This window comes from Micropterus dolomieu, linkage group LG05 (genome assembly GCF_021292245.1).
Source record: "Micropterus dolomieu isolate WLL.071019.BEF.003 ecotype Adirondacks linkage group LG05, ASM2129224v1, whole genome shotgun sequence".
Lineage (NCBI taxonomy): Eukaryota > Metazoa > Chordata > Actinopteri > Centrarchiformes > Centrarchidae > Micropterus > Micropterus dolomieu.
Window position 1 is genome coordinate 2277510 of NC_060154.1, and position 20284 is coordinate 2297793.

The 20284-nt window shown below is 39.9% G+C and overlaps 1 protein-coding gene and 1 long non-coding RNA gene across 4 annotated transcripts in view; one reads left to right on the forward strand and one right to left on the reverse strand.

Moving 5' to 3' along the window:
* LOC123971521 (tensin-3-like) overlaps window positions 1-20284 on the forward strand; it is a 50685-nt gene that overhangs the window by 1325 nt on the left and 29076 nt on the right. Inside the window, exons 3-14 of one of the 3 annotated variants that reach the window (XM_046050402.1) lie at window positions 3961-4138; window positions 5215-5265; window positions 5361-5483; window positions 5572-5636; window positions 8266-8349; window positions 8636-8748; window positions 9502-9562; window positions 9650-9725; window positions 10189-10318; window positions 10566-10631; window positions 13372-13476; window positions 16934-17878. In XM_046050402.1, coding sequence (XP_045906358.1) covers window positions 3989-4138; window positions 5215-5265; window positions 5361-5483; window positions 5572-5636; window positions 8266-8349; window positions 8636-8748; window positions 9502-9562; window positions 9650-9725; window positions 10189-10318; window positions 10566-10631; window positions 13372-13476; window positions 16934-17878 — 1969 coding nt within the window. In that variant the 5' untranslated portion in view covers window positions 3961-3988. Of the gene's footprint in view, window positions 1-3960; window positions 4139-5214; window positions 5266-5360; window positions 5484-5571; window positions 5637-8265; window positions 8350-8635; window positions 8749-9501; window positions 9563-9649; window positions 9726-10188; window positions 10319-10565; window positions 10632-13371; window positions 13477-16933; window positions 17879-20284 lie in introns of those variants that run through there. The other 2 variants (XM_046050403.1, XM_046050404.1) reach the window with 2 other exon arrangements.
* Window positions 8283-10494, reverse strand: LOC123971523. The gene is made up of 3 exons (XR_006825214.1): window positions 10468-10494; window positions 8594-8768; window positions 8283-8509 (listed from the first exon to the last, which is right to left on the reverse strand). It is a non-coding gene; the product is annotated as an uncharacterized LOC123971523 (long non-coding RNA).

Sequence of the window (20284 nt, forward strand, 5' to 3'; positions counted from 1 at the left end):
TTGATATTGATGAGATTGAGTACTAACTGTTTGACATATCTGTTAAACAGTAGTATAAAATGAAATGACCTCACCCTGCTGGCGGATTTAATTCAATGTATTTGTGAAAAAATATATAACTCAAAAGGAGTCTCTGTGGGGATCAGGTGGACTGAAGGGAGATTAGTTTAGTGATCTAATAAAAAAGCTTTCAGGGAAACGGAAAAAGAGGATCTGGATAGAAAACAGCGGGTGTAACACACCGGAGGATGTCACACAAAACAATAGCTGGTCACAGTGAGGTGTTGCTGTCAATTTCAGTTCTGGTATTTTGCACTTTTAATTTCAAATAACCTGTCAGTTGAATTACCAAACAACTCTATTCCTGCTTCATTTAAGAAAGCAGAGGATGTTTTTCACTGCCAAGTTGAAACGAAACAAAGATTTTGGAATGCCTTCCTGTAAAATTGAAAATGGAGTCTATAATTAGATGTGGCTAGTTTAAGCTCAAGGACTTTGCTAAGCAGCTCTCCCTATAGCAACATGTGAGTAAATGTGTGTGTGCGTGTGGTTAAGTCACACACTTCCGTTTGTTTTGGTTCCTCAGGCGGAGCTCTGACAAATTTAGATTGCAGCAGTCTAAAAATGTTGAAAAAAACGAACCAGAAATACATAATTGGAGAGTAGTCACTCATTAAGATTGTTTGCCCAACCCTGTCAACTGTTTCAGCGAGGAAACACAAGACACTCTCAAAAACAGAAGAACAAGCGGAGTGCATGTTTGTTTTGAAATGTACATTTTTCACACATGTACCCAGATAAGCCTGGGTTCCAGATGTGTACCATCTGAACCATAAAGGTGGTTGTTACTTGGCACATGTTTGTACTAATTCAGCCTCATCTAAAAGTAGTGTATACTGTACAGTTAGAAAAGTCAGCAGCATGTTGATTGAGGTGCCTGGGAGGCACAGGCGAACGGAAGATTCCCGGGCTCAGTCCTCAGCTGAAGTGCTTTTGGCTTGAACTCAGGTGAGTCTTTGTCATAGCAATAGTGAGTCCTATTGGTTTATGACTGGTCTGTCGATTTTGAATGACAGAAAAGTAAGGAAATTATATAAAAAATTAGGAAAGATGATTTTCTCAATATAAAGGTACTTTCTTGTCACATACATGTAGCGAAATTCATTCTCTATTCAATCTCCACACAAAAAGGCTCAGGACGGCTCGGGTTTGAACCTCAGACTTTCTTGCTGTGGGGCCATAGTGATAGCCAATGGACCACCATGCCACCAGCCGTTGTATATAGGTACATTTTGGGGACTTTGGGTACAGCACATAATTACACAGTACTGTACTGCCCCAGTCGTTTATACTCCAAAATGTACAATTCTGCTGTGCGTCTTATTCTGAGAATGTTGATTTCATGATCAGTTAAATTAAAGATAAATAATTCAATTCAAATTCTGTTCAGTTATTAGATTTTCCATTAGGAATCTTGTTTGTGGATACTGTAAAACACTGCCCCAATATCAACTGAAATATCACTATACCCTCAAACCACACCATTAAACAGAATATTCCATTAATTAGTCAAACAAAAAATAATTAACATTTACATTATTTATTTATAATATTTATATTTAACAAAAAGATGAATTGGCTACACTAGACTGCAACACAATAGAACAGAACTACATTTCGTTTACGGTATAATATCAGCACCCACAATGGGTCACCAACATAATGAATCTACTCATATCAATAGTAATCAGATGATCCTAATTGTGAACTGAGTGACAAAATGTCTTTAAGCCAGTGAAGCAAATTCTTTGACTCAGTACTTGGGTGTCTGAGAATCCTCATTGATAGATCCTGTTTTCTAAAACCCTTTTAAATGGAGGTGGAAACCCGTCACAGGATTAATCTTGAAGTACAGTGTGCTTTCATTCATGCTGCACTGGTTCCCAGAAGGTAATTCCTGTACATTGCTTAGGTGACAATGGTTTTATCGCTGTTTACTCTGCTGTGGTCACATGGTCAGGGTGAAGGCGAGGTTAACCACAGCTCTTTGTGCACTCCTCTGCTCTACCGTCTGGTGATCTCACTGCCACAAACATGCACTAACTTGCATGTAACTGCCCTGGTCAAAGGGAGTTATAAGGTATTTGGGCACATGCAGAAATTCAGCTACATGCTGCAAAGAAAACACTAAACATTTGGTTGCATCAAACATTTTCAGTGATAGAACTGACAATACAATTGCTAAAGTTTTAAAGCAATGCAATGTTGAGATGGGGGAGGGCTTCAAGTACTTTGGAATCCCCCTTGGCAATAAACTCAGCTTTGATCATCACCGACATTAGTACCGACATCCATAAACGCTGCCAACAGAGGCTGTTCGCCATCTGGAAACTCAGGGCACTTTCAGTCACACTCATAGAACCCAATCTCGTCTACTGTTCCACGTGCTACTTCACCACGCTCACTGTTAACAGCAGGAGCAAACTCCTCAAAATCCCACAAAATGCCTCTAAAATCATTGGTCTCCCTACTTCCAAGCTCCCGGCCCTCATTGACACTGCCGTCACACGCAGAGCAATTACTATAGAGCACACAACTCCAGCTACCCCCTGAACTCATGCTTAACTTATCCACCATGTGGACGCACATTCAAATCTATGATCCGTTACAAAGCACGCTACAGTAATAGCTCCGTACCCTCTGCCATCACTGCCCTTAACAAACTTTAGTAACACTCAAGTTGACCCATGTTCTTGTGACTGTACTGTGTTCTTTGTCGATGATGTTGTGTTACTTTACAGTTCCTGTTCTTATGTGTGTACAGGTTGTGGAAACAAAAATATTATCTATCTATGTTCCAGAAATGCTTCTCTTCTTATTTCTGCTAAATCTGCCCACCAGCACCTCTAAAAATTACCATAGTGTAAAAATTAAGAATTATGGTTTTATCTTAAGGACCGTTTCTTGGCACGAAAAGGTCCTGTAAAACTTTAAGCTAACCAGTTGCTGGCTGTAGATTAAAATTTAGTTTAAAACATCTCACTTTCTGCCAAAAGAGAAAAATGTCTAAATATTCTTTTAAGATTTTGGTTAATAATTGTTTTCACCATTAACACAGTCACAATAACTTTTAAGTAAGTAATAATAACATTAATTATATCTGCTAACATGGCAACTAAAATTAAAAATCAAAATTTCAAAGATGAAAAATGAGGTGCCATTTGTATCAGTGTCATTAATAAAGCCTTTCATAAAATTAGCAAAATAATCATCTTAAAACCTCCAATGAGTACAATTTCATGATCTTTCCAGCTGTGTTAATTTTATCACAGATAATAACCTGATCCTGAGGCAGCATGCTAAAGAGGCTGGATCGGTTCCCTTGGCGTCGTAGTTGGAACTTTAAAGAACAAAATTACAGAAATACAGTGATGACAAAGTCTTTTTTTTTTTCAAATTATAGGACCTTTAAAGCATACAACTAAAACTAAACCTGCACAAAACATTCCAGTCATGTGATTTTTTAAAATAAAAAAAGTCAGATATAACCTCATAACTCCAAGGTTTTGTCTTGTCAGAATTTGTGTTTTAGTTTAGTGGGTTTGTGCTGATGAGTAATAAGGGCACAATCTTGTTTTTTCGGCAGCATCATTCTTCTCTGACTCATCATCACCTTTCCTCCAATCCCAAGCTCAATGGGGGGCTCCAGTGACTAAGCTTTTGGTTCAGTTCCTCATGTTTTTGGCCTTGACCCCACTTTGTTTTAGTATCACATCCCGTAAAAGGATTTGAGGATTAGTTAGGCTGACCGGATTTGAACTCACATATCTGTGCGGTGATTTGCCTCATTTGGGAGTTCTAGCTGATACGGCACAAATGCTCTGCAAACATCTGATGACCTGCAGAGAAAATTCTCACTTCCCTAATAAATTTTCCGTGACCTTTTTTTTCCACTTCTAGTAGGGCGTCCACGTGAACGAAATCAGTCATGGAGGAACCACAGCGGATTGATCTGACCTACGTCACTGAACGCATCATCACCATATTCTGCCCTCCTGAATATCCAGATGAGCTCTACCTGCAAAGCCTGCAGGAGATTATTCTCATGCTGCAGTCCAAACATGGACACAACTACATGGTGAGAACAAACAGTGACAGAGGTAGTACTCAGATCTTAAGTAAAAGCACCAAAATAAAAACACTCATTATGCAGATTAACCCATCTGAGAATAATATAATATATTATACTATTGGATTATAATTATTTATGAATTAAATGTACGTATAATTTTAATATTGCGGCTTGTAAAGATAGGACCCATGTTAACTACTTACATTACAATACAGCTGGGTAGTTTAGTTTATAATAATACGTCAGAATTTATTTGTTGACCATATTTGAAATAATAATTCCTCCGAAATGTAGTGGAGTATGGTATAAAGTAGAATAAAATAGAATTACTCAGGTAAAGTGCAAGTCCCTCAGAATTTGTTCTCAAGTAAAGGTACTCGGTAACTTTCTTCAACTGGGTTTTTTTTTTTTTTCAATTAAAAACTAGAAAGCCCATTAAACCCAACAGAAAATACAAATAATTTTTTGCACCTACACTTCCTACAAATAAAAATGTGTTTAATGCCAAAACTCTCAATTAAAATATACTTACCATACTAATACCAGAAAGATATTTTTGATCATATATTTATATATTTGTTAAATATAATTATTTTATATTTTTTAAAACTTGCAAAGAGCTCTATACATTTTCAGTTCCTCACTATAACTTTTCCACTATTTATATAATCTTTACTTAATCACATTTAGTCCCATTAAGATTGAAATTGCTTTTTTAAGGGAGACTTGAGTAAATACAAGAACTATAATATGCATTAGAGCGTGAAAACATTATACAAAACAAAACATTAATTAAAATAGAATATATAAACATTTCAGCTGAAATAGTTTAACACTGAGACATTTGATCCCCAAAGCCTATATACTGTTATATATATATTTATAATGTGCCCCAGTAACTGTTTTTTACATCCTCATCACCGTGCTTCTTAAACTGCACATTTGTCACATTGGCTTTAAAGAAAAGTGCTAAATATACTGAATGTTCATTAAGAATAATGAATAGAATTGAAAACTCTTAGATTGCTGATAGTTTTTTTATACTGTTCTTTCCCTTTTTATGAAAACAATTCCTTCTTCAGCTCATCAACCTCTCACAGAAGAATGACAGTCTCACTCAAATGAACCACAAGGTAATAATAACACTCCAGAGTACCAATTTGAGAGTGTAAATATTGCAGTGTAATGAATGTTACAGTAATGTATGTATATGTGGTTTGTATATCAGGTTGTGGACACAGGCTGGGTGGATCTCCTGGCTCCCAACCTGGATCAGATCTTCAGTGTGTGCACAATGATAGAGAACTGGCTGAAAACACATCCGAAGCATGTCCTGGTGTTACACTGCAGGGTAAACGTCCCTGATTCCTCTGCACACACTGACACTGACCTGTTCTGTAAAAGCTTATTTATCCTGATTCCGTGGTTGTCCTTCACAGGGAGGTAAAGGCCGGCTTGGAGTTCTGCTGGCTTCTTATATCCACTTCATTAACATGTCATCCAGGTAACACCGTTGCCTTGTGAATTTGCTCAAATGGTTTAGGGGTAAATGATGGTAAATTTGCAAACCAAAGGAAATTATGATAATAAACAACAACCCACTGTTAAAGAAGAATAGGAGTCCACAGCCATGCTAATGGATCAGTAAGGCTATGCTTACACAAAACAGAACTTTAAGTTAAATGCTAGCATAATGTCAGGATGTTCACCATCAGCATGCTCGCACTAAATACAGAGGGAAGCTGATGGAATATTTATTAGTTTTGTATTGGGCAACTTAAGATTTGTTGATGAAGTTATTACAATTCATCCTGCAGAAACCATGAATGCCTGAACCAAATTTCAGTCTGTACCAAAGTGGTGGACTAACAGCTGACTGACACTGTCATCCCAGCTGTGCTGCTAGTGTGGCAAAAAAAACTTATAAAAATATTAAGCCGATCAGGACGCACTTGGACCACCCTGGATTAAATGTGGGACATCTCGACCCACATTAAATACAAATAAGTACATAAAGAGATCAGTGCCTATAAGGGTAAAATAAACAGTATATTTACCCCAAAATAGTGTACATTCATGATTTTTCCCCCACAACCAGTGAGATCTAAAGGCTGGATGTAGGTGAACATGCACAGACATTCAGACATATTTGTGCAACTTTTGTGTCCATGTTTTTTTTTTTTTTATGAAATATGCTTGTGAATTCATGCATAAGGAAACTTTCCTATCTAACAATGAACAGTTCAGCATCTAGAAGAAACTAATGGCTTTAAAGTTCTCAACATCTTAAACTTTAAAGTCTGGTTTGATTTGTATAATTAATCAAAGAGTTTTTCTCTTCCTATGCACACAATCACTAGTATTCCAGGTTCAAGATTCCACCTAAGTAAAAGGGAGCTGTGACTGTAAAGTAATGTCAGACTATTGACATTTCCTGTTGGACATGTTTGCAGATCAAAGATCACTGACGCAACAATAGACAGAGTGAACAGAGGCTGATCTACTGTACGTCTCCACCAGGCAAAGTGCAGGACAGCTGATTGAAGAGACTTAAAGAGCAGGGATCCTGTTACTGTTGGACACCAGTGAATTTATTTACTCTTAATTTACCAGAGTCTGGGACTAGAAGACACAAAACATTAATCATTTAAGTCAAAGGCATTCTTAAAGCAAACCACATTTTGCGGTTTATGTGGCTACATAGCATCTATTTTACGGTCTAAATGTCACCCGTGTCTAACAATGGGATAAAGGGAAAGGTCAGTTCCAGGCAAATCAGTGAACCACTGAAAATGTACAGTGTGTGTCTGTGTGCATGCTGTTCATGGCTGAACAGCTGACTCACTGTTGAGAAATATCTGATTGTGACCATTGTCCCTCTGAGAATGATCTGTGGGCTTGTGAGACTGAGTGCAGGTATGCAAAGATTTGTCAATGAAATCTGACATGACCTTTTTTTAAAAGGGTCAGTTCACCCCAAGTGACAAAAGAAAACAATATTTACTTACTTGCCCCTGGTGGTATCTAGTCATGCAGAGAGTTTTTGATTGTTGTTCTCCTGCCAATGGAGATGAATTTCATATTGAATAAATTATTTCCTTGTTGTTCTAGGAAATCCACAGAACACACTGTCAATCATTGTCATGTGGACAATTTATTCAGTTGAAAGTAGTTTGTGGACGCTGATTCTGGAAAGACACATTGCTGTTAAATATTAAATCCTAAAAGAGGAAATCTATCAATTTTTAACAGCAAAGTCTGTTTGAAGGTGTTTGGGACAGCATATGTGAAACAAAGTTGTATAAAGCGTTTTGTGGCTCCAGAGGGAGCTGCATGAAGTCTGATAAATTGGCTTGAGTGTCACTTGAGTCAGCATCAGTTGGGGTGTGGTGTTAGAAAGAAATGAGGTCAGACCTCTGTCACCCGCTGGCTTGAGGTGACTTGAGGCTACATTTGCTGCTACAAATGCATAACACACACAAAGCTCACACAAAGGCTGAACGGACGATCTCTGGTTCTGAGTCTGACAATGTTTTAGGAGGTGCCATGTGACAATATCATATCACATCTGTATCAGTATGCTCTCTATCAACTCTTCATTTAAGCTACCGGGGGAGTAAAATATAGATCTCAGGACTTGGTATTACAGAAACATTGAGATCTCCACTAGTATTTAAAATCTGTGGTTGGGAAATGATTTTCACCACAAGGTCCATGTAGTAGCATCACATCACTTTCCTTCTTCATCACCAGATGAGGTTTTCCCAGTTGTTGCAGATGTTCAAATTTCCATGTTTTTTTCTGAGCACTTAAAAGGCTTCTCGTCCGTTGGCTTAAAAGCTAAGATACATGGTACAGGAAACATTAGTTGAGGAAAACAATCTCACCACAAGGTCTGCTATTCTAGAGCTTTCTATCACATCACATGATCTTCATCAGTGAATTAAAGCTCTGTGGGTTGGCTGCACGGTATGAGCTTTTGCTGACTGGCCCACTGGTCAGTGACTTTTAGAAAGTGGATATTACAGGGGTGGAGGCAGAGATATACAGTACTTCAGGCAAGTCAGAAAATACTGTATTTTGTATTTAAAGTCAACCACGGAGTAATGTTTGAATATATGTGTCTTTCTCAGTGCAGGCCTTTCTCTTGACCACTTCGCCATGAGGAGGTTCTACAGTGACAAACTTTCCGCTCTGATGACCCCCTCGCAAAAACGGTAAGAAGGTGATGGATTGAGCAGGATCACAGCAGGTCAAAGGTCAACTCTGGTTCAGTTCTTAGCCTCTGACATTTGATGTAGATCCATGAGATCACCTATGAGCACTGACCTCAGACTGCAAGGTCACTAACTGATTTATCCTCTGGAGAAATAGTTTCTGTAATAAAGAAAAACAAAGCTTGTGAAATTCAATGAATGTCCCAACCATACTTTCATCCAATCATAAAGTTATTTGAGATACTTTTGTTTAGACAGCATGGCTGCATTTCTCTCTTCTCTCCAGGTATGTGTGGATGCTGGGGAGCATATTAAAGGGAGGGCTGAGGATGTGCCCCTCTCCGTCTTTCCTCCTCTGTGTTGTTCTTCACGGCCTTCCCAAAATAAGACCAGATGGAGGTATGGAGCAGAAGTCTGATCTGAATTAGAAGAAGCTAAGTAGATAAATAAAAGTAGCTGGCCACTGTAGAATCCCTCTATGGGGAGACTACTGTGTTCTTTTTATCTTAGTAAGAAAGAAGAAAGAAAGCAGATGCTCATTTTTTCAAATTGTGTCCAGATAGGTAAAACATATTTCACAACATATTCCAGACTACTTTTGGAGTCAGCTGAGATGAGGTCATGTATGGATATTGTTCTCTGTGTTAACCAGATCAATACTTGAGATCTATAGGGTGTCAAGTCAAGTGAATTATTCAGAGAGAAAAGTCTCAAGTCCTCATCTTCATGATTTGAAGCCCCCTAAACACTGTGATCTTGCAGCTTCACTAAATGCCGCATTGTGTGAAATGAGTCTAATAAAATAGTGGTCACAATCTCTGCCAGACTGTACAATATCAATTTTAAGACTTGTGAAATAATGGTGAACCATGGCGCTACAGTAGAATGTAAACAGACAAAAGATGATGACAGAGATGTTATCAAATGGCAACAATCTTTTGTCATGTGCCAAAAACACAACCTTTGGCCATAGCACTGCCTCTATTTTCTTAATTCCAATGTTACACACACAGCGTGATCGAGGACAATCGTTTTGGATTGATAACCAGAGATTTCAACTCTTGCTTCTTTGCACATGCTTCTCTGACAATTCAGAAAACATCTTTATCAAATGAATGCTGACTTTTATGTTGAAACTCTTCCTCTTCCAAGCATGTTGTCTCTTCCTGAGAATCTACCAGAGTCTACAGGCTGTTTGCACATCAGCAGTCTAGTAAGACATCATATAACAAACTCTAAACATGGCACAGTGTTTCAGAAAAGAATACAGCCGTTTAATGTGTGTTTCTATCCATTGCAGCCACGTTAACGCAGCCCAGACAGACCAGCTCTACTTTGTGCTCCAGCCAGCTCAGCTACTCAAAGGGGACATCATGGTGAGTGGTTACATTTTTTTTTTTAATCATTTAGGTTTAAAATTAAGGGTGGACATGTAGGGGAAGCCATTAGAAGCTAACCTTGCAGCAACTTGCCTTTTTGTCTGAATGTCAACCGTTCATGTTCCCTTATATTCAGCCTTTAGCTCTTATTAGTTGTGGGGCAAAAATGCATTCATTTACACAATTTTGAAATGTCTTACCTGTAAAATAAAGTGTGACCATTTAATTTAGAATAATATGTTGCAAAGTTCTTAAAATATGGCTATTTATCTCACACAATATAAAAAGTAATAATAAAAATACATCGTAAATATTAAGAAAAACATCACAACTTCCCACAGTTCTCAGTCATTAACCAAATTGACTGGTTATTTTGCTTTAATATACTGACTATGTAACAAAAAGGCATGACTGTCATGGATTAGAGCTGCACATACTGTAATTTTCTCTCTGATTTCAGGTGGTTTGTTATGACAAAGATAACCGGTCAGTCAGCCGCCAGGTTGTCTTCCGTCTCCAGTTTCATACAGGCCTTGTACACGGACACACCCTCAGTTTCTCCAAGGCGGACCTCGACTGTGCCAGTGAAGGTATTTTAACCTTCTGTCATCACTGCCAGCTCAGATACTATCATTCTCGACTCTGCTGCAATATGAATCTTAATCTGTAACTGATAAATCCTTCAGCCTTTCTGCCGCCCACCACCAAAGTAAATAACCTACCTGAACTAACCTTGTACCTCTTATCAGATGTGCTGGAGTGCAGGTGTGAAGTACACATGGAAATATGCCCAGTGTGCTATGTTTACTGTCTGATTTTTAAAAAATAATATTCCAGATCCCCGGTTCCCAGAAGATGGAAAAGTGGAGCTGTTCCTTTCTGACAGCCCTGAAAAGATTACAGGTAGACTTTCTCTCACAATGATTTTTACATTTTACACTTACATAAAGAGGGCAAATATAAAACATCGCCACAGTGAACTGGATAACAAAACAGAGAAGGGAGTTTCAGATGTTCTTCAGAGGTTTTGCCAAGCTTTGATCTAGGACCCAAAGTATATTGGCTTAAAGGTTTCATACTTCTTTTGTTATTCAACGGAAAAAAAGATTAAAAGTACAGCTATGGGGCTCTTTGAGTCTATGCTTAGGCACAGAGTTCTTTAGAGCTTAATGTAAGCATGTTAACACACTAACATGATGATCTTTAGCAGGTCTACCATCTATACAATTTATACCATCTTAGTGTAGTATGTAAGCCCAAAGAGGCCATACATTTCCTTTACTCTGTTTTGCCATGGTAATGAGTTAATTTAATTAGTTTTCTCGAGATCTTGAGTTATTTTTGTCATTATCTCAAAACAACGATTGTTGTGTTCCAGAGATAAATGGATAATTTACTTGAGATCTCGAGATAACAAGACTTTTCCAACAAGATAATGACATAATTAATTTGAGATCTTGAGAAAACATAACAATAGTGGAGTCTAGGATAGGCTATCCAATGATTGCAGGAAACATTATTCAGTGTAGCGATGTCAGAGGAGCAGGAGTATATCTCTTCAATCAAGGCCTGAACTAGCTTTATCCTTGCAGATACAGATAATATACACATTAGTGTGCGTCATAAGAAGATCGTTAACAAGGCTACAACTTTATCGCTGGTCTATCATTTTTAATCCATTATTGTTTTCTCCAGATGTCAAATTAATTATTTCATTACCCCGGGAATAGAACATTTGTTATTTCAAGGTAATAACATAAATAACTCGACATCTTGAGAAAACAAATTAAATACTCATTATCACGGGAAAACGGTAAATAAAATGTATGAATGCATGGCCTCTTAGGGCTTTCATAGTTTAGCGTGTTTGCATGCTAACAGTTTCACAAAGAACATCTGAGGTTGATGGTAATGGTAATGTACAAGCGAAGAGAGCGGCATCTAGAGCATGCCTCTGGAGACCTCGAGGCATAAGCTAAAAATTCAAGCTTAAGTTGCGTGCAGTTCTTCTTTGCTACCAACTGCATCACTGTCATGTCAAATGACAATGCTGGATGCAGGAAGAGCTACTTGGTGAACTTCACTTTCTCTGTAGGCTAAATAAAAGAACTGAGGAATTTATTGCTTCATTTCACTGCATACTATCAACACTGATCTACATAAAATGTGATGAATTGTCCCTAAAGCTACTGGGCTTTGTGAAGAAGGTTTGAATAGGTTTTTATTTAGAACCATCTGTGGTACCACCAAACCCCTCCACCTCTATGGATCCAACCCAGGGATCCTGAGATGAAGAAACACACAGATTGCACATGCAAATCAGGATTATTTCATTTTTTTACCAACAAAAACTTCAGAAACTTGTGAAAGCTGCTATAATTACATTTCAACATCTAGGAGTTTACAATGACTTGTACAAAAGTTTTCATAGTGACTATCTTGTTGGAAATTAGTTCCAATAAACAATTCACTGTGAAGTCTTTCGATTATCTGGAGTAACTGGGACCCTGATATCTCAATATTTCATCATACAGAATCAAAACTATTTGCATTTCCATTAGAGATAAACCAATACGTCTTTTTTTTTATAATTTAGGTGACCTGAAACTTTAAAGCACAGTAACATGAAATCTACATTTACCTTAAAAAAAAATCCTATGGAACTGTGTGGTTTCCAGCGTTTTTGGATTGGGGCCGCTTAAAACAAAGAAATGTCTACTAGAGGCCCCTCATCACCAGTTCAACAGGAGAATTATACATCCTTGTTTTAAAAAAATAACTTTTCGAAAATTGGATTTTTTTATTTTTTTTTTTTTACATTTTTGCTTTCCTGTTCTGTTAATCATCTCGCGTCCCCTAAAATCTATCTTGTGATACCATGACCCCCACTTTAAGAACCACGGCTCTAACTGATGCATACAAACACCTGGAGTCCCAGAACTGTACATACTCACACATGCTCAATAAACACTCATGCACACAGACATTATTTGGGCTACAAATGATGATGATGAACGAAGAGCGCACCAAGCTTCATTGTGTCTCCTAATTCAAGCAGAAGAGACAGAAATGACTCAGTCTGAAGCAGTACACCTACGTGCAAACACACACACACACACACACACACACACACACACACACACACACACACACACACACGCTACTCCTGAATGAAAAACATATTCATCAAGTTCAACAAACAGTCACCCAGGTGGGGGCAGTGTTGGACACCAGAAGGAGGGTGTAACAGCCAAACTGGCCCTCAGCATGCACAATCACACTCCTTGCCTCTCAACAGGAAGTAATATGAAGGATTATCACACACACACATCTGACAGGAATTCAGATTGCAGATACTGTAAACAGACAGGCGGGGAAAACCACACACACACACACACACACACACACACAGACACTGACGGTCAGCTACATGTGGAAGCAAAACCCACGTTAAAGCCCACACTAGTAACTTAAATCAATTTTTGAATGAGATCTGAAATCAGCTTGTGTTATTGTGCATTCGTAGTAGGCTGTGTGTGTGTGTGTGTGTGTGTGTGTGTGTGTGTGTCTTAGTGTTGTTTAACTGACTCCTGACCAGTGCTGCCTCTTTGTCTGCTGGTCTGTTTGTCATTTCCATGTACAGGCAGAGAGCTTTGGAACAACGGACGCTGTGTTATGGTGGACTATGACACCTTGGAACCTTTGGTTAGACGAGATTCATTTCAAGGCACGTCTTCGCTCGATACAGGTAAGGTGCATTTCAACGTTTTTTTTCAGGAATTCCCCACTTTCCCAATTCTGTTTCTTTTTCTTTCACTTTCTTTTCCCCATTGTTTTGAATTCCTGTGGTGTGACTTAATTATTAGACAGGTTTCAACAGGGAAACAATGTATTTGAAGACACAGCACATTGTGGGCACTAAATAAACTTGTCTGCTCTGCTCTAACATAACCTTTCTGTGTCCATGGCCATAACACATGAGAAGAGGGTCAACTTTTCCAAATGTTCTTTTCTGAGAGAAGTTCTGAGGGGTTGACTTTTATGGAGGGAATTTAAAGATTTTAATTAATATAGAGAATGTTAGTAAACTGTGATAACTAGATGACTTTATGTGCGCACTTCGTATGGACAGAAGAATTAATGAATATTTGAAAATGATCTAAAATATTGCAATGTAACTTCAATCCTAAAGATTTTTTTACCTTCTTTTAGCTCATGTTTTTGGTTTGATAGCACATTTACAGGCCTTTATAGTTCATTCTCAGTGTTGCCAGCTGTAAAAGGCAGCTGTTTTGAATAAACAAGCACTGATTAACCTGCTGTACGCTACGTGCCCAGCAGCAGACAGGCACAGTTAGAGACTAGCTGGTGAAGAAAAAGGAGTAGCAAAGAGCTAGATTTTTTTCAGGAGTTGGTGGAGACTGAACCAAAGCTAAAAGAAAGTGAATATTGGACTTTAATTCATCAGGGGGGCAGAAACATGACTCCATATTAATGATTGTGTTGTGACTGCTGGATGTGGAAGTTTGCCATCATGTCAGCCATAACAACTTTAAAAGATGATGCGTCTTTTTATTTTTTTTTGTTTGTAGTGGAGGTTTTCTGCCCCCACGTGGCCAGAAATATGCCTCTCTGGCTGCTCTTCAGAGGTTATATCCCATTGTGGGTGCAGATCCAGTCTTAGACTTTCTGTTTGGACTCCAGCCTTCTATGTGGTCAGTGCTGTGGGTAATTGTCTGGTCATCACTGTGACAGCTTACAACTGTTGTGGTCACAGAGGCCTCTTTCACGTTCCTGGAAATGGGTGTAACAACAATCATCCAGACAGCAGACAGACGAGACCTGTGTATTTGGAGGTGGCTGTTTTCCAAAGAGTTTCCATTTAGTTAGAATAACTGTTCACACACAGAAAAACACAAACACAAAAACACACATCCAGACAGCTGAAACAATCACTTAAACTGGCGGTTGCGGTTTCAGTTCCAGCTGTTTTATGCCATTGCTAAATCTGCTCGACCAGCCATGTAATTTAGATAGACGAGCGTTGGGAGAGAAATGCTGAAAAGTGGCATGTAAACGCTCACATGAGTGCGAACACACATGGCCATTACGTTTAACCGCCATCACACACCCATGAGCATAATGAGGATGCCAGCCAGTTAGCAATGCCGCTAGTTGCAAGAATGTTGTTTTCAACCACAGGTGGTTCTACTTTACCCTCTCAGCTCACTCACACCCCTCCCCTCCCTCCCGCAACCTCCCGCTCCCTCCATCTCCCCATCTTCTTTTACCATCTCCCTTTCTTCCCTTTATCTGCTCTTCTGTCTCCCGTATTCTAGTGGTGCGTGTTGCTTTCAGGTTCAAGTTGCAGGTTGCAATTTGTCCAATATGTCCCCATCCCCCCTCTGCACACAAGTCTCTCCAGAGCCCGCCCCCATGTTTACATTCCCTTCACCATATTTGGCCAGATCGAGGTCCTTGTGCTTTGTGTTTTTTTACTTAATAGTGCATCATGTGTGCACAAACTCTTCCATGTGTGTGTGTGTGTGTGTGTGTGTGTGCTTGCATGCAGTCTAGTGAATGATCCACCTTCATTTTCCTCCTACTGCTTTCCCCTTAGACATAAAAATGCATGAGCGCACACTCTCCACATTACCTACCTGTGTCAGCCAGGACAGGATGCAGGGGGAGGACACGGGGGAGGGAGGAGGCAAGGCAAGGCTAATTTTGTAGTGACGGAGAAGGCGGGGATTCATAGTGCAGGGACGGAGCAGGCGTGGAAGGAGTGCAGGAGTGACATGAGAGGGGGGAGGAAGAGGGGTGGGGGGGACACACGGGGGGGCTGTTAGCACCTTAAGAGAAAGAATGTTCTTCGCTTGTCTTCCTGTGGCAGCCTGAGAGACAAGAGAGGACGACAGCAGAGGAGGGAAGGGAGACTTCAACTAAGCTTGGTCTGAATCTTTTAAGCCTCCCTTTTTCTGTCCCCTCATCCTTTTTATTCTGTCCTCGTCCTTCTTTCCCTCCAGCTTGTCATCTGTTCCTCTTTCTCTGACTCCGAAGGGAGGCTTCCGCAAGCATTTCCATCCTGTTTCTAGTCTTCAGCGGGAACAGTGAAAGTTTACTCCTGGTTGCCGGTGAAGTAAGCTGCTTTTTGATGCTTGTTGGGAATGGTAGCGTGTGTCTTTTTATTGAAGTGATGAAGTTCTTGAAGTATTGTGAAGTTATATGGTGTGTTTATCAGTGTGTGAATGTAGTACTCTGCATCTGTGTGTGTGAGAGAGACCTTATAGACCAGCTGTGAGATTTTACCATGCATGTCTGGTATTTGAGTTTTATTGCCTCTCTGGACTTAAGAGGCTGTGCTCCTACTGCTCTGGTATGTACTGTATGTATTGTAGCAGTCACTGTACTAGGCAGTCTTATCCCTGTAACAACCTTTATCAGAACTGAACTTGCTGTTTTAGATATAATCTAGTATATTTTACGGGTATAACTGACAATTATTTCCATCAAACGATTATTTGTTTGGTCTTTTTGTCCAAAACCCCAAAATATTTAGTGTACAATTATAAATGACAAAAAAAGCAGCACAAGAAGAGAGTGGCTGGCATTTTTGTTTGAAAAAAACGACTTAAACAATTAATCTTTATCAAAACACTTGCAGATTAATCTTCTGTTGATTGAATAAAGTGATAAATACATTAACTGTTTCAGTTCTAGTATATTTCCAACTTGCTACAGACAGTTAAAGTATAATAAAATATGTTTGTGTGCATGTGTGTGCAATCAGCTCTATCTGACCTCAGGTAGACGTCTGTGACAGACACATCCTTTGCGTGACACACGTACACACATATGCATCTGCCAGCACACACAAAGAGGCTCTGTGTTATCTACATGGAGTGTGTCTGGAGTGATGGCTGTGGTTCAACAGGTGGTGCGTTTGTGTGTGTGTCATAGTGAATCATATACAGTAGTGGTGCAGGTATGGAACCATGTGCGCCACGAACCTCTTCAGTTTAGTTCAAATTTTAGAGTTTAATTTTGAGTTACTCACTAAAATATTTCTGAGCAGCGTCCTCTGTGCAGCTGCCTCAATCCAGATTAGAGAAAATAGGATGATAATTTGTGAAACATTTGGCCTGAGTTTTACCTTTAAGGCTACATACATGCTGTACTAAACCTCCTAAACTGTGTCTTCACAGTTCCACCTCATATCCTGGACCCTGGAACTGATAGTTTGTGTGCCAGAGTGAGGAAGAGGAGTAGTGAGGAAGGATCTTCATTCCCCCTGCCCACCATCAGCCCCAGCTGCAGTGACCGAGCTCCATCTGCCAGCAGTGATTCAGGCCTGTCTGTTGCCTCTCAGGGGCAAACCGGAGCCAGACAGAGGAGAGGGGCTGCACAGGACACGTGCTCCCAGGCAGGGAAGCTAGTCTCTGGAGTGGATTTTGAGATTGCTCAGCCTCTTCTGGAGGCCATGACTGAGTTTGCTGCCAGTGGAGGGGAGGGGGAGATGACTGGAGATGAGTCTGGATTGGGAAACACTACCAATGGAGAGGCGTCGTCAAGCGAGAGGGAAACTGATATATTAGATGACGAGGATGAAGTAGATGGTAAAGCAGCTCCTGCTTTAGACTTGCCAAGTTCAAGCAGTATGTGCCCCCTCTCCTCCGAGAACCTGCCTGTAACTCAAACTGAGTACTCCACACACTCCTGGGTTCGGCAGCAGATGGTTGATGTTGTGACTAATACCTACTGTGAAGTTGACAGGGAAGAGAGGTTGAGCTGGTTGAGAAAAAAGAGGCCGCCACCTCTGGTTGCTCCTGACACACCATCTCGAGGAATCAGCAGCAGGGAGGCAGTGCAGAGAGGGCTGGCGGACGAGGAATCCACACACAGCGTCACACAAAACACAGATGTCACACACAACATACAGTCTGTCAGCGCTACGCACAATTTGTCTTGCCAGGAAGAGGAGCTGGAGGCATTAAACACAGACATTGACGAATCTATAGAGCAGCTGAACCAGCTGATTTTAGATTTGGACCCCACCTTTGTTCCGGTTCCTACCCGCTGTACCCCCCTGTCCCGCTGTGCCTCCCTTCACACCAACGGCCTCAGCCACAAGGGAAATGCCCACCAGTTAGGTAAGACGTAAAGAAGCATCACACTATAGAATAAAAATATTACTTTTGTGGAAGTGGAAAGTAAAACACCTTCAAGAGTAAATGACACATTGCTTTTAATGTTTCATCCATGTTATTAGCATACTGTATATACCTATGTCATTCCCATCAGCCTCAGCTATGCTTTGTGATTAGTGCTGATTAGCAAATGCAAGCATTCTCACATGCTAAACTAAGATGGTGAACATAGTAAATCTGCTAAATATCAGCATGTTAGCACAACACTGTGAGCATTTAACTCAAAGCCCTTCTGTGCCTAAGTACAGACTCATTGAGATGCTAGCTTGGCCGTGGACAACGACCAGTGCAAACAGTGCTCCAATCGTTTGGTATTTTCCTGACCTTGAAACTCTCGTTGCTCATCTGTGTGGTATTTTGGTGCCCAATGCAGAATGCACAGTGCACGGAGTGGGAAGAAAAGCGTAAACAGGCGGGAGATTGTGTCAAGTGTGGCAGCGCAAAGCCAGTTGTTCGTGTTTTGGTTGTAATGTGTCCACATGTTTTTGGCGAAACATCACTCGAATCACTCAAATGTGAAGGAACTATTTTAATTTAATACTCCCCAATAGCTGCATTTATATCGGCATCACAAAGTAATGTTTAATGTGATTAAAGCAGGGACGAAGTCAGTCTGCATTGATCTATAAATTAATATGAGTTTACAGCTGCTTTATAGTATATGAAATGCTATGTCATTACGCATGGCTGTCCACTGTGTTTGCCTTGATTTAATTACATGCAAATGACATGCACACATCAGACAGGTCCGTTATTCCTCCGGTTTATGTTGGAGACATTGGATTACTGGAGCTCTGGCACTTGTCATTGAGCTTACTTGAATAGGGCCTTTAGTGTTGTTCAAATGGAATTTCTCTGGGCTGAGAGCACCACAAACAACATTCCATTGACCAAGGGTGGCAGCAGATGTTTAAGAGGCTGATATTACAAAACCTCAGCACTTAAAGCCAACATCTACATTGCTAAATGTTGCTATGACTAAACATTTATGTATTTTGGGTACACTGACCCTTTAACTTGTTTAATTATAATTGCACAGTGCCTTCATACAATTCTACACAAAACTGTCCACTGTTAAATAAAAACTGTCTGAAATGCCACACGAAAAAGAAAATATATGTGTGCCAACAAGCTGGTGGGCAGATGAAGCTTGTCGGCTGGACTTTATATATTATATTGTAGAGCTCAGTTCAGCCTGCACATACAGAGAAGCATTTATAACCCAGACTGAAGAATCAAAGCACTGCCTGATTGTGGAAATCTCCACCTGAGAGAGGGGAATACATCTGCATTTGTTACAGAAGGTGTGTTTGTTAGTGTGGATAGTGTTTGCTGAAAGGGTGGAAGCATTTTTTTAAACAGGTAGTGGGCATCCCTGCAATGTAAGCAGTGTGAAATCAGGACCTCTGCTCTCCACACAATGATGTGTTTACAAGCTGTCTTAATTTAAATGGAAATAAACAGAGTTTCAGGAAAAGGTTACATAAGAAATGTATGTGCAAGACAGACCAATCTGACGTCTCACCACAGTGAAACTCTGGATGCCTAATGCCATCAAAACATAATCCACTGACGTAATTACAGAGCCTACAGCTTTGCCAACAGCTGAATGGGATTAAATTAGTTACTTCTTATCAGCAAAGATTCAGTCAGGGATGTTGGAAACTGTGAAACACTGATATTAGTAATAATGCAAAAACTTTCTCATCAGCTCATAACAGGAAAGAGCTCAAAGCTTTATCAAACTAAAATATAGAATCCACTCTGTAACTTCTGATTAAACAATAATAGAATAGTTCAAATCCTGATTAAGAATAGGAAGTTTTAAAAGCAAAGTTTTACTATTTGGGATCTGGTATGGGGAAAAAAAATTCAAGTCCCTCAGAAGCCACAGCTGGTGTCTGTGCCTCGGGGCAGATTAACACACAAGAAGGCCCCACCTGTGCAGGGGCCCCGTTTGCCAAAAAAATATTCACATTTGGATAATAGATTTGTGTAAATTTGACTGTCCCATATCTGATGATGCTATGTGGGAATGCCCCCAATCAGTACTGTAACACAAATCCATTTTAAGCGTAAAACAAAGTGAAACATTTGCAGCCAAGAAATAATGTGTGTCCTGCGTCAAACGTCTCACAGGGAGTAGACAGGACTATAAATTTCATATAGCTCAGGAAATGAACCTCCTGGCCTAGTTATCAGAGTTATCAGTTGAGAGATGCATGCAACAGATGCCTGTTCACACATCAATTTGTAATGGTGACTTTCAAAAAGATACAGGCCTGCCTGTCTGCAGTCTGTCTAGATCATGACCCTAACATGAACAACAGTTGTGATAAAGGTTGAAGA